General features: G+C 42.6%; 1 protein-coding gene and 1 pseudogene across 5 annotated transcripts in view; both read left to right on the top strand.

Annotated features, from left to right (window-relative positions):
- ARB2A (ARB2 cotranscriptional regulator A) overlaps positions 1-20,279 on the top strand; it is a 498,151-nt gene extending 477,872 nt beyond the window's left edge. For 2 of the 5 annotated variants that reach the window (XM_075541276.1, XM_075541283.1), the window contains exon 10: positions 14,473-20,279. In XM_075541276.1, the coding sequence (XP_075397391.1) occupies positions 14,473-14,615 (143 nt within the window). In that variant the 3' untranslated portion in view covers positions 14,616-20,279. Of the gene's footprint in view, positions 1-129; positions 183-14,472 lie in introns of those variants that run through there. The other 3 variants (XM_075541275.1, XM_075541282.1, XM_075541279.1) reach the window with 3 other exon arrangements.
- Positions 1,067-4,757, top strand: LOC142440901 (farnesyl pyrophosphate synthase pseudogene; annotated as a pseudogene).
- Positions 20,280-23,996: the final 3,717 nt, after the last annotated feature.

Below are 23,996 nucleotides of genomic sequence, written 5' to 3'. Positions count from 1 at the left end.
TGCTTTGCAAGATGGAAGACTTAGATAATAAAAGAGTGGGTCACACAGCACGAAATGGGGTAGATGGGTGGAAAAGGAATCAAAGAAAAGGGGATATTGGTCTAAGAAGGGTTTCATTTCCTCCCACAGGCTTTTCCTTGTCTCCTTCCTCCCTTTGGGGTGGATGAAACTCATACACCACACTCACTGCCATCAAGTCCATGCTGACTCACAGTGACCCTTTAGAACAGGGTGAAACTGCCCCGTGGGTTTCCAAGACTGCAACTCTGTACTGGAGCAGAACGCCCTTTCTCCCTCAGAGCGGCTGGCTGTTTTGAACTGGTGATGTTGTGATGAGCAGCCCAATGCGTAACTGCTGCACCACCAAGGCTCCTTCTTCCTTAGTTAGAGGAGCCATATAGAGGAGCAGGAACATAACCAGTTAGGCTTCATACTGAGAAACAATGATGACACACGATTGACTAAAGAACAAACGGCTCAACATTCCTTTAGAGATGTTTGATTTTCTCCCAGGAGCAAGCCAGACTCTCAAGTCACCTGAAGCACATTTTCTTTTCTTTTTAATAAATCATTTTATTGGGGGGCTCTTACAACAATCCATACATCAGTAGTATCAAGCATATATGTGCATTTGTTTCCATCATTTCCAAGACATTTTGTTTCTACTGGAGCCCTTGGTATCAGCTCTTTTTTCCCTTCTTCTCTTCCCCACCCTACCTACCTAGTGAACACTTGAATAATTTATAAATTATTTTTATTTCCATAAATTACATCATCCACTGTCTCTCTTCACCCATGTTTCTATTATTCATCCCCCTGGGGCAGCGGGGGGTGGGGGTGGGAAGGGTGTGTTGTATGTCAATCATTGTGATCATTTCCCCCATTTCCTCCCTACCCTCATGGTACCACTACTCTCATTATTGGTCCTGAGGGACCATTTATCTGTCATGGATTCCGGTTGGTAAAGACATGGGGGGAAATTTTTTTATAAATTATCAAGGTTTCATGAGGGAGGGAGTGTGGGGGGGAAGAGGGGAAAATGAGGAGCTGATATCAAGGACTCAAGTAGAAAGAAAGTTTTGAAAAAGGTGATGGCAACATATGTACAAATGTGCTTGACACAATGACTGGATATGTGGATTGTTCTAAGAGATGTAAGAGATCTAATAGAACCAAGCAAGAACTTTCATCTTGGAACAGAGCATTGTGCTCCTCTCTCAGAATGAATGGAGACCAGAAAGCGGGCGCTTATGCCCAAGGAAAGCAGAATTTCATCTAGCACTTCTCCCATGTGCTCAATTGCTGACCGAGGATGAGCTGGGACACCCAGAGATGGGAGACGCTGTTGTCAGGCTCAAGAAGGTCATCGAATACAATGTCATCGGAGGCAAGGACAACCGAGGTGTGACGGTGGTGAAGCAGGATGCTGACAGTCTGCAGTGGGCCCTGACTGTGGGCTGATGTGTCGAGTTGCTTCCAAGCTTTCTTCCTGATACTGGATGACATAATGGGTTCATCCCTCACCCACCAGGGGCAGCCCTGCTGGTACCAGAAGCCAGGCATAGGTCTGGATGCCATCAATGATGCCATGCTGCTGGAATCCTCTACCACCTGTTGAAGCTCTACGGCCAGGGGCAGCCTTACTACCTGAACCTCCTCAAGCTCTCCCTGGAGGGTTCCTATCAGACTGAGATAGGGCAGGCCCTGGGCTTCATCACTGCCCCCTCCCGGGGCAATGTGGATCTCAACAGGTTTACCCAAAGAGGTACAAATCCATTGTCAAGCAGAAGACCTCATTCTACTCCTTTTACCACCTGTAGCTGCAGCCATGTCCATGGCGGGTATTGATGGGAGAAGGAGCATGCCGATGCTAAGTGGATCCTGCTGGAGATGGGCGAGCTCTTTCAGATCCAGGATGATTCCCTAGACCTCTTTCGTGACCCCAATGTGACGGGCAAGGTTGGCACTGACATCCAGGACAACAAATGCAGCTGGCTGGTGATTCAGTGTCTGCAGCAGGACTCTCCGGAGCAGCGCCGGGTCCTGCAGGAGAATTACGGGCAGAAGGAGGCAGATAAGGTGGCTCGGGTGAAGGCCCTGTACGAAAAGATGGAGGAAATCAGCTTCTCCAGCCTCAGGAGCCTCATCGAGCAGTACTCCAGGCCGCTGCCACCCTCCATCTTCCAGGGGCTAGCACACAGGATCTACAAATTGGTCTGTACACTTTAGTGAATGCCAGATCGTTAAGCGGCAGGGAGCATCTATCAAGGCCATTCAAACACCTCCTCTCTTCTTCCTGCTTACTTCTTGTGCCTGCAGAGCAGGACTGTGCATTTGAGTTTCCCCAGCAATAAAAAATGAGCGGTGCACCCCAAAGCTCATGCCGTGACTGGTATGTGTCTTACTAGAATGCCAGGGAGACTTTGTACATGCACACGTTTTACTTCCCTGGTCCGGTATGTGCTTCCTTCTTCATTGTCACTGTGAACCCAAATCCAAACTCATTGTGTCAAACCAATTCCAGCTGTTCCATCTTTCGCCCACAGTGCCCTTGTGGATTTGAACTGGCAACGTGAGTCCTTAACAACTGCACCTAGACAGTGCAAAAACAGATAGCAAATTTGTTATCTTCACTATTTACTAGGCTTCACACCTCTGGTGAATTCTGTTCAGGACAGTTGTTTTTATGTACAGCAAAACTCATATTAAACCTTAACTATGCGTCCTGGAAGTAATACTTTTGAGACACTGCCTCCAAGCAATTTGGAGATAAAACAAGGTTTTGTTTTACATCAAATGTACAATGAAGCAAAGCAAATAGATAATTATGTAGTACAAACTACATATAAAATGAGGGCATTGGTCGGGTCAACGGTAGACGTCATCTTGCCTTCAGTACAGAAGATCCTGCACCTCCCACACGGCTACCATCTGACTGTCAGTGCAGGCTTGCATGTTACTATGATGCTTCGCAGGTTTCCGAGTAGCTTCCAGAGCAAGCTGAACTAGAAAGGAGAGCCTTCTGAAAATTAGCCAGCGAAAGCCTGATGGATCACTATGGTCCCGTCTCCAACTGACCATAGGGATGGCGTAGGGCCGCTGTACATGGGCTCAGTATGACTTGGGGTCAACTTCATAGCAGCAACAACCACAATATATGAATGGTAATGTATGAAGAACCTAAGGAAAGAATTATTCTGGGGTAATTAATCAAAGGCAGCTTTTAGAGTAAACGAATATTGAACTTGATTTTGACTCAATTAGAGGTAAGTCTTCTGAAAACCTTTATCATCTCAATGCTTAACCAACTTGTGTAGATTGAAAGCAGGTAAAGTTTCTGTGTCCTGTGGCCTTTGCCACCGTCTCTCTGAACTTCAGATTTCTTGTGAGATGAGACTTCTGAACTAAATTTAACTAGGATCCTTTCCAGGCCTTCACTGGTTTATATGTGATATGTTTCTGTCTGCATCTAAGCTAGAGTGAAGTCAACTATCTCTGGAGAATGCAAACTCTTACGCAGTGTGAGCTTGACCCACTGAGAAGTCTCATTTCTAACACTCTCCTAAACGTCTTTTGATGCTATTAAATTGGCTTTACTAGATAATCACAGATTTTAGCTCCAGGTATCTGGAAGTTATGTTCAGTATCTATCAGTGTGTGTCGCCTAGGTGATAATGGATTATGAATGGCCTGAGTCTGCCTCTTCCCTCTTTGGAGGGCAAGGAAAACACTCTCCTTTCCTTTCCTTTAGCTAGAGCATTGAGTGTCAATGTGTTCCCACTGTCTTGTTGCTGTTAGTTGTCCTTGAGTCCGTCCCTACTCATGCTGAGATCATGTAGAGTGTTCAAGGCTGTGACCTTACCCTGGCATGTTTTTCCTGTTTAAAGTCCTCCAAACAGCGCCCCCTTGGCCTTTGGAACAAAACCCAGGCCTGCTCTATGACCTACATGATCTCACATCTCTTGGTGGCTGCCCACCACTCTGAACCATCTTCCTCTGTTTCCCCCTCAGCTCCCACATGCCAATCACTCCACCCTTTCAGTTCCTCAGCTGGGACAGGTCCCTTCCTCCCTAGAGCCCCTGCGCTTGCTCCGGCCCAACTTTGCAGGCCACACTCCGTCCCTACTCCTTCATCTGCTCCTTGTGGTTCATTCAGGCCTCAGGGCAAAAGTCAACTTCACCACCTCTACATTGGGTGACCACCTCTCCCATTCCCATGCCACCCAGCAGCCCCTCTGACCTTCATTCTCTCCACACCCACTGTTGTATTTTCTTCATACAACTTCTGACTCTCTGAAAATATCGTGCTTGTTGAGTGACTTGTTCTTATCTCTGTCTTCCACTATAATATACATTACAAAGGCAAGGCCCTTCTACATCTTGCTCACCACTTCATCCCAGCACTTAGAAACAGTCCCTCAACGAGGAGCTGATGCCAGGGGCTTAGTTGAAGAGCAAAGGTTTTTGAGAATGATGAAGGCAACAAATGTACAAATGTGCTTTACACAATTGATTTATGTGTGTATGGACTGTAGTAAGAGTTGTATGAGCCCCTAATAAAATGATTTTTTAATTATATTATCGAAAAACAAAATAAGATACACATTGGAATTTCTATAACTATAACCCACAGGCACCAAGTGAGTTCTGACTCATAGTAACTATCTAGAGCACAGTAGATCTGCTCCTTACGGTTTCAGGCCCTGTAAAACTTTACTTTTTTTAGTGCAAAATTGGCAAATTGTAAATGAAATATATATTAGATAACATTATATCAATCAATGTTAGATTTCTTATTTAATGTGCAATATTGTTTTATTAACATAATTTTAGCAGTACTAAAAATAAAAGTATTTTTTAAAAGAAAGTTCCTGGCATCTGGTAATTACATGTATGAATTGATTAATCAATCATCAGGTCCCTGGAAAAGCTATCTACTATGAAATGTATCCTTTAGAGTCAAATTCATAATTTAGACAGAATGACTTCCAAATAAAATTCAGATGGTTTTATTTTGTTTTCTTTTAAAATAAGGAAAGGATTGTGTCTCTCTCACTCCTCCATTGATCTCTGTTCCTTTTTCTCTTACAGTGTACCAATTTCTTTCTTACTACATACATCTCTCAATAATTAACTCTATCTGTCTATCTCTTGTTCACACACACAGTCAAAATGACAGCCAGAGGTACAATGGAAACAGAAGGGAAAGACTGGCAAGGCCTCTGCCCTCCTGGGCAGAGTTAAAGTCTCATTGTACCATGCCAGAGCTTGGTGCCCAGCTGAAGCCAGCTGCTGATTGCATTGGGAATAAGACACTTGTACTAAACAAAGTAATATGGTAATGGCCCTTTGCCTCCCTTTGTTTAATGCTATGGTCTCATAATCTTTTGGTAAAGTTATTTCTGAGATTGATAGTCTCACTTTCAGAAAGGAAAAACTGGAGAAAGTGGCCACATTTGGCCTTGAGTTTCAAAAAGAAGCAATGAATTCCTGGAGGCCAGTCCTGGGGAAACAGGAATCTAAGTGAGATAGTAGGAGAGGCAAAGACACGAATTAAAATCAGTGCAAGTGCTTCTACACCAGCTGTCTGGGTAGAAATAACAATTGAAGTAATAAAAATATGTCTGTTTTTGATTGATTATGCCAAGTTTGATTAAAAAGTCTGCTTAGTTCAGTGTTAGAGACCCACAGAACCACAGGCGGTCTACTGCACATGGAGGATAAATTTACTTCCCAGAGTTGCCTCCCTGTTACCCAAAGCAAACAAACAAGCAAACTCACTGCCCTCCAGTGGGTTCTGATTGACAGCAACCCTATGGGACGGAGTAGAACTGCGCCTATGGGTGTCTGGGAGACTCAGTGCTCTTGTATGGGAGCGGAACGCCTCGTCTGACTGCCAAGGAGCAGCTGGTGGTTTCAAGCTGCAGACCTTACAGTTAGCAGCCCAACATGCAATCTTCTACACCCCCAGGGTTCTTCCTTATGTAATAGATGAGAGATACTTGGCAGGAAAGAAACTAGATGGAAAGGCAGGCCCCTCAAAAGCTGCAAGTGACCCTATTGTTCCTTGTGCTTGTTTTGTCTTTGAGCCCATCCTGTATCTCCAGTCACGCTGGACTTGTTTTTAAATACATCCCCAGATTTAATGGGATTGCAACAGGGTGGTAGGGTGCAATGAAAAGAGACTTGCCTCTATTTTATACAGGTAATAATTACAAGGCAATTTCTCGTTTACTGAGCTGCCCTTGGCATTTCCCCTCCAGTCTCAATGAAGATGCTCACCCCATTGTCCTAACCTCCCATGTGGCTACCCCTTGTGGCTTCTTCAAGGTCTCGCACCTGGGCTTTTCCAAACGGTAGGGTTCCATTCAAGTATTAGTGTATTTTTGTTTCTTAATGATGTCCTCCTTAAAAGCTCTAGAAATCATTTAAAACTAGCTTGTTAGACGGCATATTTTTCAGTACCTCTATATTTCTCTGATTCTTAACTTTCTAAAAATAACTACTGGTGAGCTCATAAATTCATTAGTTAATCCCACTGGGACTCAGTAATGCATATTATAGACCTCTTGAATTTTCTATATTAGATTTTCTCAACCATTCCCTTACCTGTTATTATCAACAGAGCTATATTGACAAGGTCTTCATTACTTCCTAATTGCCCATGCTTCTTTTTCTTGTTAAAGATCAATTTTTAAAATCAAGCCTTGTCGTTTTGAAAGTATCATGGACATTTTATCTTGTTAATATTAATGTGTTTCATAACTTCTTAATTTTTTTCCTTTTTGTCACAGGATACTTATAAAGTTTATTCATTACCTGTTAATTTAAAAACTCATTCTTCTGTTATAAGAACAGAGATAGCGTGGGGGCACATGCTACTTTTCCCTGAAACAAAGATAATAAAAATGATATATCCCATATTCAGAGGAGACATTGAGAACAGTGATACTATTTATTCAACATTAGACTCTAAGATGTAAAGGATGCATGTTATTGTTGATTGGTACTGTCTCATAGAAACCCTGTGCACAACACACAAAACACTGCCTGCTCCTTTGCAACTATTGTGACCTTTGAGCCCAATTTATACAGCGATTGCTGGTGTTTGTTTTTTTTTCTCATGACTCTTTGGTCTAAGACCATGTAAAATAACAAATATATAAAAACTCTCTGCCATCGAGGCAATCCTCACAGTGACCCTGCAGGTTTCTGAGAGCGTAATGATTTACGGGAGTAGAAAGCCCAGCCTTTCTCCCGAGAAGCTAGTGGTGGTTTTAAAACTGCTGACCATGAGGATGGCCCCAACTCAGAACCTCTAGGGCCCCTGTGTAAAATAAGGTGTCTAGCAATAGTGAGAATAGCGATTAGAAAGTCGTCTCATTATCTCTTTGGTGATACCTCACTCCTGTTCAGATTACACATTGTACTACACTAGTAAACCTCATTGGGCAAATCTGGTTCGCGCGTGTGTGTGTGAGGGGGTATATAAGATCCCTTTATTTTTAATCATTTTATTGCGGGGCTCTTACAGCTCCTATCTATAATATCCTTAGTAGCATGAAGATTTGCTTTCCCAGTGAATTCCTCACTTCATTAAAGGAGTTGTTAAGGGGATAAACAACCGATTTCATTTTTAAATAGTCTATTTATAGGAATTACATTTACACGAAACTTTTTAAGCCACCTACTACATAAAATAAGGTACAACTTCAGAGAAGTATACATCTGCCAAAGTAAACATCAGGATTTTGGCTGCTAACTCAGTAGTATAATTTAGCGTAGTTTTTGCACGAAAAGAAAAATGTAAACACTAAGACCAAGTGAAGAAGAGTGTAGACAAAGCAGACGTGTAAGGAGCACTTGGATTGGAGTTATCACAGAAAGAAGGAGGAGACGAGATAGTAAATATCATAGTGTTTTCATCTCGTATCCTATTGTTTGAGCATCCCACTCAGTGCTATTTTCAGGCATCTTTTGTTTAATTTCTAAATGCTATCATATGCCTGTGTCCTCCCTCTTTGTCAGCTCCATAACAAGATACTTTTTTCTATTTCTTAAATATGTAATCTTTTGGGAAAACAAATGACACATTGTAACAATTTGATCTTTCTCGTATAATTTAGTCTCATCTTTCATACTCAAAGTTTTCTAATCCTTTTGACCATTGTATTAGCTTTACCGATTTAAAATTAGTTTCATTTTTTCAAAACAAGTGATAGGATTAAGTATAAGTGATTAGTTTAATATTTTACATGGAAGGTATTTTACCTTCCGCTTATTGGTCATTTGGCAATGAAAAGTGCCAAAAAATATTATTTAAAGCTGAAAAAGAAGAGAAAGAGGGCCATCCTAGAATAAAAGAAATAACTAGAGTATGGTTCACATTGTGGGGAGAACTAGTCTCTCATGTACTAAAAACTATTCATTTCTACTTCACTTAACCCTTAGTTAATTAACTAAACATTACACAATTCTTTTATACCATCCTGAAACAAATTCTAGAGGTAGCATCTACCTACTGACAAGATTAAGCGCTTGTAGTGTTCTAGTGAACAGATGTTGTATTACTTGTTGTTGACTCCTGGGAGCTCAGTGAGTACAGAGTAAAACTGCTTCCTGGGAGATTCAAGGTTGAGACCTTTCAGAAGCAGATTACTAGGCCTGACTTCTAGAGTGTCTCTAGGTGGATTCAAACGGCTAGCCTCTCTGCTAATAGTCTAGTGCTTAATCATTTGTGCCACCAGGCAGAAAGTAACTCATAATAAAAATAATGTGCATTACAACATTCAAAATGCTCAGGCAGAACTACCTAGCACGCTAAAGTGGTCAGATACTTGGTAGACTGACCATATATGTAGACTGGCCATAATTTCAAAAATACAAATTCAGGCTGGCACAAGTGTGCATACTGGCCATTTAAATTCTGTGAGCCATGATGCCATCAGTGACAAGATTTCCTCACATAGTAAGACAGCCTTGGTAAAAATTTTAACAACATAAAAGACAAGAACTCTTCAATTTACATGGTAGCTACATTCCTGAAAAAACAAACTTTTTTTAAGTACCTTGAGAATCTTTGTAAAAAGAGATTTAAATTCTGAGCCCACCTCAGGCTAAACATGTTCTCCAGCTACATGATGTAACACCTGAAAAAAAGGTGGAAATCAGAACAATTCTTTATCTGGCTGTGCTGTCCTGAAAATTGCAAATATCCACTCTCACTGGTCCCCTCTCACTAAATACAGCTTATAGTCATATTAACTACCAAAATATCCCTACTAAGTCTCCAAATGCCGTAGAGGCCACCACCATCCCTGTTAAAGTACTGACTGACATTTAGCAAAGGCCTGTCTTTACATAAATACTGTGATCCTTGAACTACCCGGTATGAACAAACCCACTGGTGTAAATGGGCAGAAATTACCCCCTGAGCATTCATAGAGGTCTAAATACAGGCATGTACATGTATTTATAGTTACAGGCATGTAAATACATTTATATGTGATGATGGAGAAATACATTTATGTGCATATATTTATAAGGTTAGTATTAAGGTAGCAGATGGACATTGGGCCTCTACTTAAGTACTACCTCAATGCAGAACACTTTGTTCTATTAACCTGGCATTCCGTGATGCTCACATTCCCCACACGATCACTGAAGACAAATGGGTGCATAAGCAAATGTTGTGAAGAAAGTTGATGGTGCCCAGCTATCAAAAGATATAGCATCTAGGATCTTAAAGGGCTGAAGGTAAATAAGTGGCCATCTAGCTCAGAAGCAACAAAGCCCACATGGAAGAAGCACACCAGCCTGTGTGATCACAAGGTGTCGATGAGATCAGGTATTAGGCATCAAAGAACAAAAAAAATCATATCATTGTGAATGAGGGGGAGTGTGGAGTGGATACCCAAAGCCAATCTGTAGGCAACTGGACATCCCCTTACAGAAGGGTCGCGGGGAGGAGACTAGCCAGTCAGGGTGCAGTATAGCAATGATGAAACATACAACTTTCCTCTAGTTCTTTAATGCTTCCTTCCCCCAACTATAATGATCCCAATTCTATCTTATAAATCAGACTAGACCAGAGCATGTAACTGGTACGTATCAGAGCTGGAAACAGGGAATCCAGGACAGATAAACCACTCAGGACCAATAATGACAGTAGAAATACCAGGAGGGTAAGGGAAAGGAGGGGAGAGAAAGGGGGGACTGATCACAATGATCTACATACGATCTCCTCCCTGGGGGACGGACAATAGTACAGTGGGTGAAGGGAAATGTCAATCAGTGTGAGACATGACAAAATGATCATTTATAAATTATCGAGGGTCTGGGTGGGAGGGAGTGTGGGGGGTGGAGGGGGAAAAATGAGGAGCTGATACCAAGGGCTCAAGTAGAAAGAAAATGTTTTAAAAATGATGATGGCAATAAATGTACAAATGTGCTTGACACAATGGATGGATGGATTGCAGTAAGAGTTATAGGAGCCCCTAATAAGATGATTTAAAAAGGAAATAGATAAAATTAAAAAATCATCCCCTGAAAACTTACCAAGTGTTTCATGTGGTGAAACCCTTTGTTGGCTACACTGTGGGAGGGAACCCCTCTGCCCTAGAAAAGTAGGGGCTTGAAAAGTGGAGGGGAGTTCAGCCTCCAGCAAGAGGAGCTTTTGATAAAGTTGTGGTACATGAGAGGCCAGTCTCCTAACTATGACACCCTGGTTATCTCTTTCAAGTGACATGGCTAGTGCCACAGAGATCAGTTTCTCTGCTACTTCTACATCATTGTACTTTGCTAATACATGGCCACTTTTTGGACTGCCTAAACGTTACCTTTTTAGATCCTTTTGTGATTTTATCAGTTAATGGCCTTGTGTGTTTTCACTATTGGAATAAAAAGCATCACTCTTCACGTCTCTGGGTTGGTTGGTTGGTTGGTTGGTTGGTTGGTTGGTTGGTTGGTTGGTTGGTTGTTATGAAGTACTAGAAAGGTTTCCATTCACTGTGCATCGCCATGGGCTACCTATCATATTAATCCGTAAATATTGTTATTGAGTTTTGATCCTGTTAACTAAAATGTTCTCCAAAGATGTTCTTGAAATATGTATAGGCAGTCCAGATGGCCATGTAATTATCTAATTTTTAAGATTATTAAAGATCTACTTCTAAAGGTTCAGAAAAGAAAACCAAGTATGTGACAAAGCATGCATGTTTCTACTCTCCCCTGGTTTAAGGGGCCCTGGTGGCCCTGTTAGGTAAGCATCGGACTGTGAATCAACCCTCAACAGAAAGAGGGGGCTATGCACTCCCCGAATGGTATACAGCCTTGCAAATCCTATATGGCAGTTCCATAGATCATTCCCTCTCCCATCCTCTGTCATTCAGCTAACCCATCTTGGGTTTCACCTTTACTGTTACTGTACATAATAGAGTTGATTCTGACTCAGAGTGAGCCTATATAAGATAGAGTTGTACTATCAAGTTGTAATTGATCATCAAGTTCAAACTGCCAACCTTTAGCAGCTGGGCACTTCACCATTGCACCAGAGCTCTCTGAATTGCTACCTCTCCTAACAAGTTCCCTTCCTCTGACACAAGCACATGCTTTCATTAGTTATTTTTTTAAATAGCACGAGTAAAATTGAAAGACAGTACAGAAACTCCATTAGCTCTGGGTCTGACACCCCAGGACTAATCAAGCAGCAACTCATCATAACCTAAAACTAAAAAACCTCTTTAGAGAATATATCAGTAGAAGAATTGTTCATCCTTCAGAAAGACTGTCACGGAGAGGAAAAAAAGGAAGGAGTTAAAATTTCTTCAGACCACTGACTTCAGGTTCCTTTAAATTCATAGTTGAATTGGTTTTGAGGGGTGTCAGGTATTATGGAGAAGTTTCCCCAAAAAAGGTTTACAAAATGATCATAGCCTTGGCAGCACTAATAGCGGTAAGTGTAATCACTATTTGGGAAATCCTGATTGTGGCTGAAAGCAAAGGAGATGAAAGGAAAAGAGACAATGAATACCTTCTCCTTTTTTTGCTTATTGTGTTGACGGTGGGCATTGCTATATACAATGGATCTGAGAATGGCCTTTCACCAGGAAGAAACACAACTGATTTTAAACTAACTGATCATCGTAAATGTAATTAGTAGCTATTACTAAAATGAAACTAGGGTTGCAAAAAGCACTACAGAAATACAGGTGCATTTCATAAATCTACCCAGAAACCCGGGGCCCCTTTTGATAAATATACTCACAAGCTATTTAAAGCAGAAACTATTTGCTTAGTTTCATAGACTACAAATGTCGCAAATTTGAAAAAGTCCTTAAGATATCATTAGAATAAAAAGTCTAAAAAGTCGTCAGTACTTGGACTTTGTGCACTTTAAGGAACTTAAATCCACACATCTATTGATGCAGTCACGCATATATGTAATTTTAAAAAGAATTCTATCAAAACTTGCCAAAATGCAGTCAGGCACACTGGGATTTGCCAAATAAAGCTACATCCAAATACACCCCCAACTGAGTAACACTGAGTTTGCTCAAAATGAGTAAACAAAATAGACATGACTTCATTTTTTAGTCAAAATGCAAGAATGCTGGGGGCTATGTCATTGAGTTTTGCCATCAACGCTGTGTCTTCGCTCCCAGTGTGGTCTGCTAAGGTCAGTCTGCAGAGGGGTGGGGGGCTAGAAAGTCACCTTGTCTCTGTCCTGGCGAGGTTCTGTGCCAGGGCCAGCTCCCACAGCTAAGTCACAGTCACAGGCTAGCTTTCTGCTCTCTGGCAGACCCCAGCCATAGCATCCTTATTGTTGTAGCTCCCAGATTGTGATACTGTCACAAAACGGTTGCTAGGCAACAAATGTGGTTACCAGGTCTCAACGAATAGCTGAAGGGGAAAGCAGAGTGTTGCACCATTATAGAGTAACCATAGCAATGACCTACTATTACAGACTAAAGAATTATCATTAACAATGTTAAAGTATCAGACAGAGGCCCTGAATCGGAGGCTTCAAGCAGCATCTCTGCATAATTGGGCAGTCTAGTAAAATATTTTTCACTGCTATGCCGTCATCATTTTCATGGGAGATTTCATTACTGTTTTTGTTTTGTTTTTTAAATGCTTAGCATTACTGAGCTACTGGTTCAATGATATAAACTATTACAGAGAATGAAAAACAATTGAATTTTCTCACCTATTCCTCTGATTACATCAGTGTTATTGAGGGTAAATTTTATTTGAAATCCATTGTAAAAATCGTGTTAAATTGAAGCCACTGAAAGGAACTTCAGAAAAATAAAGTCACCCCCGTAAAATGGCAATTAAGCCTGTGTTTTCTACGTTGAACCCTTACTGACAAAATAGAAGGCCTAGTCTCTAGAGGGTGGAACCCACCGGCCACTCCACGGGAGAAAGATGTGGCAATCGCCTCTTGGTAAAGCTTCCCAAGACAGAAAACCCAGGGCCATTGTCATGACTTGTTTCTGACTCGGAGACCCTTTATGTCTGGACAGACCTGCCCCAGGGGCTTTCCTAAGGGCGTCACCTCTAAGCTACCAGCTAGCACACCATTCTTTTCCGGGGGGCTGGGCTTGGACGCCCCACCTTCACGGAGCAGGTCAAGTTGCGTCACTGCTCCGCCAGGACACTTCCCCCAAAAGGTCAGAACCCCCTAGGGGCAGTTCTACTGGTCCTATAGGATGTGAAACTGAGCGGCAATGGTCCTTCTTTTGTAGCAAGTGCTCCACCGGAGTCGGAGAAAAGGTAGCCTGCTGGGCCCCTCCAGGCGAGCCTCGAACCTGGTCTCCTACGAGGCGTCTGTGGAGGGGCTTCTCGAAGACGGGCATCTCCAGCCGCCCATCTTCCGAGCGGGGCGGGGGCACCCCGCTGCGCCCGCCGCCCGGGGAGCGGACTCCCGGCGGGCGCAGAGCCCCGAAGCCGGACCCCGCCCGCCGGGGACTCCAAAGCCCGCGCGCCGCCGAGCCGGGAGGAGAGTGGCTTCGAGGCGGAGAGGGAGGGCCCTTCCCGCCGCGCGCCTCCATTGGCCCGGAGAGCCTGAGGGCGCTGGGGCGGGGGCGGGGCTCCAGCCCGAGATTCCACCCCCCCGGGGCGCCGTCCGGAGCCCCGCCGCGGGAGCGCGCCCTCGGACCGAACTCGAGAACCGGGGCCTGGCCAGCCCTCCGGGAGCAGTGCGCGGTGCAGCGTCCCCGCAGCCGCGCGCCGCCGGGGCCGCCTCGCCCCCCGGCGTCACGCATCCGGGGGCGCGCGCCCTCCAGGGACGGGCGCGGGCGCGAGCGGCCGTGGGGCCGGGCCCCGACGTGGGGAGGGCGCGCGCACGCACGCGCGGGGCTGGGGCGCGCGGGGCCCGGCGCGAGGGGCGGGGCCCGGGCGGAGGGCGGCTGCTGCCCCACGCGGGCCCCCAGCGAGGCCGCCTCGTAACCGCTTCTGTGCTCTTCGCAGGCACCGACCGTCACGAGCTAACTTCCTGGAAGAGCTTCCCGTCCATTTTCAAGTTCTTTACCGAAGCCTCTGAGGCCAAGACCGGTTCCCTCCAGCCGGCGCTGACGCGACGCTCTCACCGAATCAAGCACGAGGAGCTGTAAGAGCCGAGCGAGCGAGCGAGCGAGCCGGGGGAGGGGACGAGACGGTGCTGCGCTCGAGCTTGCGTCCCCCCGTCTCCCCGCCGCTGGTTGTCGGCGAGCGGACTCCCAGCCCCTCATTAGATTGTTTTCTTCCTAGAGCACAGGGTCGTGATATATACATCTAAATAGCGTTTTGCATTATTTCTAGATGAGTGCAACTGTCAAAGCAATACGGGCTCACTGGTCGTGCTGCCGACGGGCTAGCTCGGGCTGGGCGCTGCCCGTCAGCGCGCAGATTAAGGCTGACAGCGCCCTGCCCCGCGCGGCCGGCGCGGCTCTAATTGCCTGACGGAGCCCGCGCGGCGCGGCCGGGCCAGCGGCGTCCGCGCGGTCCTACAGCCCTCGGCAGCGCGCCCCCGCCCCCGCCCCCATTCATCACGGCGATTTTGTACCCCCTCTGAGCAAACTTATTCTAAGCTTCAAACTTCCGTTTTAAATAGATTACCCCGCCCAGGGGCATATTATGCCGCTTTTTAAAGAAGTTTGTGTTGTGTGTGCGGTGGTTTGGGGCCTTTTCACCCCACCCCACCCCCGTAGAACAGCCACATTTAAATCGAGGCACACCAATGTCAGGATGTGCTGTGTCCTTTGGGGAGAGCAAATTGTTCTCGCTCCAGCGATCTATTTTCAATTCGAGATCAGAGGAAAAACTGCATAGTGATCTGTGAAGGATCAAATCCACCTAACCACTGAAAATCCTGGCTAGTTTGAATATGATATTTCTTTTTTTTTTAAGTCTCTTAATTACAAAAGTGACTTTTTCTGGCCAAAACCTGATGACGAGCAGCGTTTTAAGTACGTGTCTGAAAAATCCCATTTTTCAATGGACTTTCCAACTTTATCATTAGAATTGACTCTTTTTTAATTGTGTGTCCTGAGAGGAATTGTTTTCCTGAGTTCATGTGGTGAGAGTTTGTGTTTGCTGTTGCTGTTCTTGTGAATCCTAAGGAGAAGGCGCTTTCATGGAGTTAGGCCATGATAGAAATCTTCATTGCCATCAGAAAAAATTAGCCTGTATACTCTCAGACGTCTTTTCTTTCTGAAAGGCGCTAGGGAGCTAAAATTATCGTTTTAGTTTTTATCTCCAACGAAAAGAGAGGTGAGACCTCTTGTGAAAAAGTGGAATAATTTTTTTTCTAGCGTTCCAATTGCTTTGTAGGCTTTTCACCCTACACTTTCAACAGTTTAAGTATTTTAATCAACCTAAGTTCTGGCCAGCACTGAAAAATAGGAGGTAACATAAGATTTTGCTGACATGTGAATGGAGATTTTTTTAATTAACATTGTCAAATTTTAATTACATGAAAAATGTAATTGCTTAGTGAAAGATCCTGTTTCGGATAGATGAAGACTTGAATTTCATATTTTTCACCATTTTTAAAATGATACTCAACCATTAATATGCCTGCCTTATTTGAGGATGTGATAAATGTACACAAGAAGACTTAGAACTGTCTGACACCTCAGAAAATACCTTAAAATCAACCCCTTCATAGATAAATGTTTTTATAAGTCCTCTTCTACAATTTTCAAAATCTTACCCTCTTTTACTGCATTTGTCATACAAGCACATTAATTAGGTCTTAAAATTTGATGGCAAATTAAAATGATCTTTTTTCAGTGGTCATGTCAGAATATCTTTTTATGTTACTTAAGCAGAAACGACGGAGGAGGAAAAATCAAAATGGCTATATATCCAGCTCCTGGATGATTTAAAAATGTATCACACCAAGGATGTCCAGTACATTGGTCTGTGATACCGACCCTTTTTCTGCGATCTTTCTGATTTTAGAAGTCATCGTAAATTCTGTAAAATAATGGCATCTTCCCATGAGAGGCTTTGAGAATTAATGTGAACTGAATATATTTTTCAAAATATTATAAGAAAAGTGTTCACAGTAAACCAATTCTTCAGCCTTTCTTGTTTAAATCGGCACTGTGCTACCCAGAATTCATGGAGCTTCTGCAGCTGAGTGAGAGAAAAATCAATGTGCCCAGCTTATACAGCAGACCCATCTATTTCCTCTCTTCCACTTCTTCACGGCGCTTTTTAAAACTTGTACTTCCAGCTAGAGTAAATCACTGTTTAATTGCTTTTCAGACTTAAAAACTACTAGGTTATCAAGGTTGTTTAACTATCTATAGAGAGCTGTTTGCAAACTTAAGTTGTGTAAATGTGATTTCTACTTGTGGATCTGAGCTGTGGGAACCAGGTGAATGCTGAGCAAACTATCCCAGACCACCAACTAGTAACTGATCAGACTGCTTGGAAAGTGAGATTTATTTGTTTAACCTGTTGATATAAATGTAATATCATTCACTTCAAATTTCCCAGACTAACAACAAGCAGTTGACAGTGGTCGCCTGCTTGGAGGTGGCCAGATGTTAATGATAGTTCTGATCTGATCTCCCATTTTTGTTTCTTTAGACAGGTTTTAGGGAGAGTAGAGATTTAGAGTTAAGATGTAGGTGTTTTGCTTTAATTATGTAGTTCTTAGACAAATGGAATGGGAAGGAAGGAATGATTGATGCATCTTAGATTTCAAGTAGTCAACAAATCTTGAAAACCACATACTGCTTGGGGTTTTATAAAGATACCTTTCCATGGGATTTGCTCAGTCTGTAAAGTTCTCATGGAAATGTGAAGGGAGTAAAATGCTAACTTGTGATCATTGTTCTTTTCTCAAGTTCCTGCCCTGTGCTTCAGCCTGTGCTACATTATTGTTGGTCTGAGAACAAGTTTGAAAGCACAGGAGTTTCTTATTGACTCTACATTTCTGTTTATTGTTTTAAATAAAAAAGAATTTTCCCAACAAACAGTGGTGTATTTTTCTTGCTCTGAAGTTCATGTTTTCACCAACTTAAATGGAGATGGAGAAAGCAGAAACTAAGAGTCACTGTGCATCCCTTTAGCTGTTGCTGGCACTGTCATTGCTGCGGGAGGGGCGTCTCAACTCGCATCAGGTCATTATTTGACTTGCGCCTTTCTCAAAGCTAACTTTTCTCTGTAGATATTTCTTCTTACACTTGAAAATATCTCCTTAAGCAAAGGAATATAAACAACCTTTAACCAACCTGTGGCTCGAGCAAATAATCTATAATACACTATAAATAAACGTGTGCTCCTTAAAAGAGTTTGATGAGATAAAATGGCTTCCATATTTCTACATTTCTTGAAGTATTATGCCCAGTCTGAAAGTAACTTACTTGCAGTTACTTTATAGCTTGCTATTCCTTACTTAGAATCTTCTAAGTCCTCTGAGAGGGTGTGGGTGACAAGCTGTGCTGACTATATTATTAGTGCTGATAAGCTAGAGCATCCCCCCCCCCATGTTTCTCTGGATTATCTAGAATTCCAATCCAAACACATGCATGGCTCCTGTTATAATCATAGTTTTTACTGTAAATTGACAGGTTCCTGTTGGTGCCTGCATCTTAATTTGTTCAAGAAAGATGATCACCGTATTACAAAAAAAATCTTTTAAAAATACTTTGCTCATGCATCTGCAGAGGAAAAAATAGTCTTTAAATGTGCAACAGTCTCATCTTTGAAATACAGGTGCAGGGGGGCGGAGGAGAGACTGGCGTTGTTATTTTATGATTACTTATTAGGCGCTGTAATAATATAAAATAAAAGACTCCAGGAGGTATTCTCTTTCAAAAATTGAATACTTTCCTTCCTTCCTTGTATAGAGTGACTGAGTGGGAGTCTCTTGAATTGTTCGTCTTCCTTTTATCTAATATTCTATTAATCTCCAAAAAGATCAGTTTGAGTCTGGGAAAGGGTTTTTAATCAACACTTCACAGAGCTTAAAGCCACCCTACCTAAAGCATCAGCTTTGTTACGCAGTTTTAGATTGAAAGCATTGCAACTGTCATGCACTGTACTCAGAGTAAAGAGTGTACACCAAGTGGAAGATGTTGAAAAGGGAAATAGCACAAAGTCGATTAATGGAAATTCCAGAATAGAAATAGCCATCAAAGCATTCCAGCGTTTATCTCAAAATCTATGTCGAGGTAAAACACACACACAAATGCAACAATGATAGTCTTAAACCTCACACTTAGGAGGGATGAATGTTGATTTAATTGATTCATTTGGATCGATGTTTTTAAAGTTTCACACCACTGATCTTTCATGTAGTGATGTCTTTAGCAGTCAGTGGTCTGACATGAGCCTTCTCAGATTTCATCAGTAGGACTCTCCATGACATCTAAAATTATGCAACAGCCGGGGTAACTTTACAATTGGGGAGACCTCCATGCCAAAGAGCATGATTAAATTGAAGAACTCTTGCTACGTCTTAGTACAGAGGTTTAGAGGAATAGTAATTGTAAATGAATCACAAGGTTAAAGTTACCAAATATTATATAGTTGGCTTTAATTGGCTAGATGGAAGAAAGTACTCTGGAAAGTTTGACCATTAAGTGGACATCACACAGTGATCTGTATTTTGCCCCTTGATGTAAAAAGCTTGTCAAGGGAATTTTTATTTAATCCAGGAGGCCTCCCATGCAACTTTCTCTTAAGGTTTGTGTGAAGAAAAAAAGGTTGGGGGGGTGGTTTGCAAACCTTTTACTTTATTCTCTGTATTTTGGGACTTCTGTTTGAAGCAGACATGAAACATGTTTCTAGACAGTAATCCAGAGAGGTCCTGTATCCTCATTCTGCCTTTTCCTCTATGGCTGTTACTTCGGGTAAAATGGGAAGCTGTCATAGGTAAAATAATGTTGAACTGTACTTTGTAGCCAGCCTGCAATACCAATACAAAGAATCTGAAGTGAAAAGACAACCAGCACCCCAAGAATGGTATGTCTCTTTTAAAAGTTTACCATTTGAATAATGAACTTGGATAGAAACTTGGCAGGAAAACAGACCATGGCACCCTCACATCACCAACCATTTTCACTTTTCTGTCCACTTTCAGAGTGCTTGTGTTTGTGAGTATTTCACCAGATCAGTGACAGCTCTGTATTTGCATAATTATATGCTCTGGTCTGAAGAGAAAACTAACCCCCAAATTTCATGGGTCACCAAACTGCAACAATCAATGTTTTATCACGTATGCTAAGCAAAATCTAAGAAGCTATATGAAGTTTCTTGGGGAATTTTTGCTCCTCAGAAAATTAAAGAGTTTTCGTCTCCTGAATAGATTCAAAATCTTTCCAAGTTCTTTGTAACTGAATTCTGTTTGAAGGCAAAACTAGAGATTAACATGTAGATCTGGATCTTAGACTCACTAGCATTACTTCAAAGTGGCTTCGGAATAACAGCATTTTAGGAGGACTAAATTTTTTTTATTTGAAATACTGTCCTTCAGGCAAGGAAAAATGATTGTTCGAAGTATGGTTAATCATGAAGATGTCCAAATTAGCTACAATTGAATATAAAGTTAATTCCCTTTCTAAAAATAACTCAGGGATTTTTTAAAGACCTAATTTGGATATATACACACAGTGTGTAACTCCATATCTATCCATGAGATACATATGCCCATTTTTGTCATCCTATAATAATAGACAACATATACAATATATGTCATTTTGGTGCCTGTAACATAGGTGCTCAATATGTGTTGGTCACTATGAATGTAAGCTTATTTTCTGTTAAATAAGACTGATGTTCAAGTTCTATGGAGCATTGTAATAAACATTGTCTTAAAATACTCTGAATTCACTTGCATCTGTAAATTCTCTATGTATTGTCTATGTGTGTAAAATTGGCTTTATTTTATTAAAAAAATTTTAATTTAAGCTGGGTTGGTGTCTTCAATTTGTAGAAATCTGCCAAATTTGAACTACACGGAGTATAGAGACATGCAGAGCGTGACTTTTTATGGAGTTACTAAAAATCCTGGGAAATGTATGTCCTTAGTCTTAGAAAAGACTAGGTTCATCATGATTCTGTTTTATTGCAAAAACACATTGGCATAAATTTCATTTAACAATAATACAATGCTTGTTTGAAGTGATCTGTGTGTAATAATATATCAACTACTTCATTAGATAATTTGTTATCAACAAAATCATTTAAAGGGAATATTTGGGGGGTTAAGAAATGCATCATTTTAAAGTATTCTGTTTCTGAAGAAGGATGAGCATTCTTTAGATGAGAGATTTTTAAACTTCCTAAACACACATTTCTTCAAGTGAAAAAAATCAATTTCTCCAACTTTTAAATTAAACTTTACTTGGAAATGAAAGGCACTGCTTGTCTCTTAAAACCTAAAAAAACCGTGAATGTCTCGGCTCACAGTCCCTATCCAGGATCATCCCACCTCACCTTTGTTCCTGCCCTGATGGAAAGGTCCATCTAGGTAGGTTCCCCTCCCCCCTTCAAGTCTACCTCCCCCGAAATTGCTGGGTGAGCTGAAGGTCTTGGTTCCTCTGGTGAAAAATCCTCAAAATTGAATCTGTAGAAACAACAAAAAAAAATCCATGTTTAGCATTTTTATCAAACAAAATGAGTTGATAAGCAATTGAGTCAAAACATAACTAGATGGACAGAATATTTTTGTGTCTCTGAGTTAAATAACTACATTTATTTTTAAGATATAAACTGTCATAAAAATAATTTTTAAAAATAATAGACACTATTTATACCTAATTACTACCTCCCCACACACACACATTTGGCCTTTGGGGAGCATTGCTATGAGTTACAGATCGAGCACCCACATTTCTATTCTGCAAGAGAGACAGAACAATCAGTTCTTTCCTACTAAATTCCACACGTGAGAGGATTGACCCTCCAGCTGAAAGGCCCAGGTTTTCCTCTTCATTGTTTTCATTTCTTTTTTTTTTTCTCAAGTGCCACCTAATCCCATTCAGTTGGGAAAAGATACCTCTGATCTAGTTCACCTTTTCTTACCTCCAAATAATTTTCCAAAGGCTGATTTTATCTCTTTGTTTTCTAAAACCATAATTAAATAAATGGCTTTTCCCCATTAAATGTTCACACCTTTTCTGGGCACTTGGATAATCAGGATTTATCAACTGAAGAAATATTGATGATTTGTTGTGGTGAGTTTTTTTTCCCTTTTCTTTGCTTCAATAAATTACTTAATATCATCCATCCCCTGGAATAACCAACTCTAAAAATAACCCTAGCACTGAGTGTCACAATTTGGCTTTCATACAGCTTCCAGACAAAACCATTAAAATTGCATTGATCTCACAAATATTGATCTAGTGCTTGATATCAAATAGCAAATGAGATGCTGTCAGTTACTGCTGATCATTGTGTCAGCTGTTTGAATTCATGTCGTTTTCCTTCTTCGTTGTCACATGGATTCAAGTTGCTGAAGCTCAGTAAGTTTTTCATGATTAACACAATTATGATAGACTACCGTATTTTCCTGTTTGTCACATGTCTGATTTGTACCAAACATCATAATTAATATTCTACCTGAAATGTTTGTCACATAAATATATACAGATATAATATGTACATTTGTATATGTTTGTAAATGTGTGGCTCCCCTAAGTAGACTATGTTTTTAATTAGCTATCTACCCTATTTGTGAAATATTTTTTCTGTGTCAGGTTTGCTTTCTTTCTGCTTGTCTTTTCAAAGAAATCCAATTTGTTTTAAAAGATTGCAGTTGTATCATTTTAGAAATGAGATGGAAATTTCAGCCATTCCGAATCTACAGGCACACATACACATGACAGGAGGCTAATCACTCCTTTTATTTTGCTGACAAAATGTAACTGCATCCATTGGCAACCTTGGAGTTTAGAGAATCTGTTAGATGAAATGAATATATATTCTTAATGCTTTCTCAATAAACTCCTGTTCTCTCACAGGTTAAGTCATGCGGAGCCTTCATTTTTCTACCAAATCTGGAAATAGCCAATTGCCTTTAGATAGGTCTAGAGTCTCACCCCCTTCTCCATCATCCTGCCTGTTTACTGACTGCGCCGAGGATCTCTGAGCGCATTACTTTGAAGCATGGCAGGCTCACGGAGAAAGAAAGATAACTTTCTCAGGATACTGTTTAATTATACAGCCACGTGCGTGATTTCCACATTCACGGGGAGAACAAGAACAGAACATCTAGCCGCCCGCAAGGTTGGTCCCCGTGAGCTGTTACTTTCACACCTGAGCTCGGTTTGGGGACCGCGACGTAGAGCGAAGCAAAGCCGCGCGCGCGCTGCCCAGCACCATGGACAGCGCCCGGCCCGCCTCTGGGCTCTGAGGCAGAACCCCGAAGTTCCGGCCCGCGCCACGTCCCCCGGCCCTTCCCCACGGACACCGTCTCCCGACAGGGAAGGCTCGGAGTCCAAAGGACTGTGAGTTCCCAGAGAGTGCGGTTTGCCCTTGGAGAGTCTTCCTACACGCCCAGTGTCCATGAGTTCTGAAGCTCCCAAATGGAAACCCGTCTACCTGCAGGTGTCTCTGAACTTGCACCTCGCCTGCGCTGGGGCCCTGCGTGAAAGCAGTGCCACCCTCCGTCATCGCCCTGGGAGGGGCGGGGAGGGCGCGTTATCCCCAGAACTTTTCTGCCACCAGCTGTGACTCCGCTCCCCCCACTACTGAGCTGGCAAGGCTCTGTGCCCATCCTGGTGGAGAGGACTGAACGGTGAGCCCTGTCTCTGGGAGCTCGTGGTCCCGCCGCCAGACCCTTCCGTTGCCAGAGACGGACCTCTCGACCCACCTGGCGGGCTCCCCGGCTCTGCGGGTGGCCCGGGCGTCGGACTAGCCCGAGTGCGCCCGACGCCGCGTAATTAGCGCCCCAGGGGCGACTCCGCTGCGGGCGCCCACCCCGCGCTCGCTAAAGAGCCTGCCGGGAACTCAGCTGACACCTGGGACCAGGGCGCGCCTGGCGACCCTCACCACCTCTCCTTGGCTGGCAGAGCCCCACGTCGTCCTGCACGCGCCGAGCTTTCTTTTTTACTGTCGCTTTAAGCAGAGGGAGAGAAAAGATCACTTCCGTGGGGTGTCTTTTTCATCGCAGAGTCTCCCTAGCAACACCTGAGTGGCCACTCCTAAAACAAGACTAATTGTCAAAGATTTCAAATTGCATCTTGCTTTTTTGAAACTCGCCTTCCTGGTTGGCCTTGGGGTGAAATCTGTCCTCACCCCGCTGAGATTGTATCCTAGTCCGGTACTCTCTTTTGAGCCGCTTTGGGTGGGTGTAAATAGCCAGCTTTTTGAGCCAGCGAGACAGCCCAGAATAAACTCTTAAGGATGGGTTATATTAAAAAAATAGTGTTAAACCAACTTAATCCTAACTTTACTAGAAAGGGGAGGAATGCGTTTTGGGTTTTGTTTTTTAAAGGAAAGGACCCTGGTATCTTAAATTCAAGGAGTTCTTTGCTACAAAATAGCTTTCAAAA

The sequence above is a fragment of the Tenrec ecaudatus genome, chromosome 2 (assembly GCF_050624435.1).
Source record: "Tenrec ecaudatus isolate mTenEca1 chromosome 2, mTenEca1.hap1, whole genome shotgun sequence".
In the NCBI taxonomy this organism is placed as follows: domain Eukaryota; kingdom Metazoa; phylum Chordata; class Mammalia; order Afrosoricida; family Tenrecidae; genus Tenrec; species Tenrec ecaudatus.
This window is presented reverse-complemented; position numbering and strand designations above follow the sequence as displayed.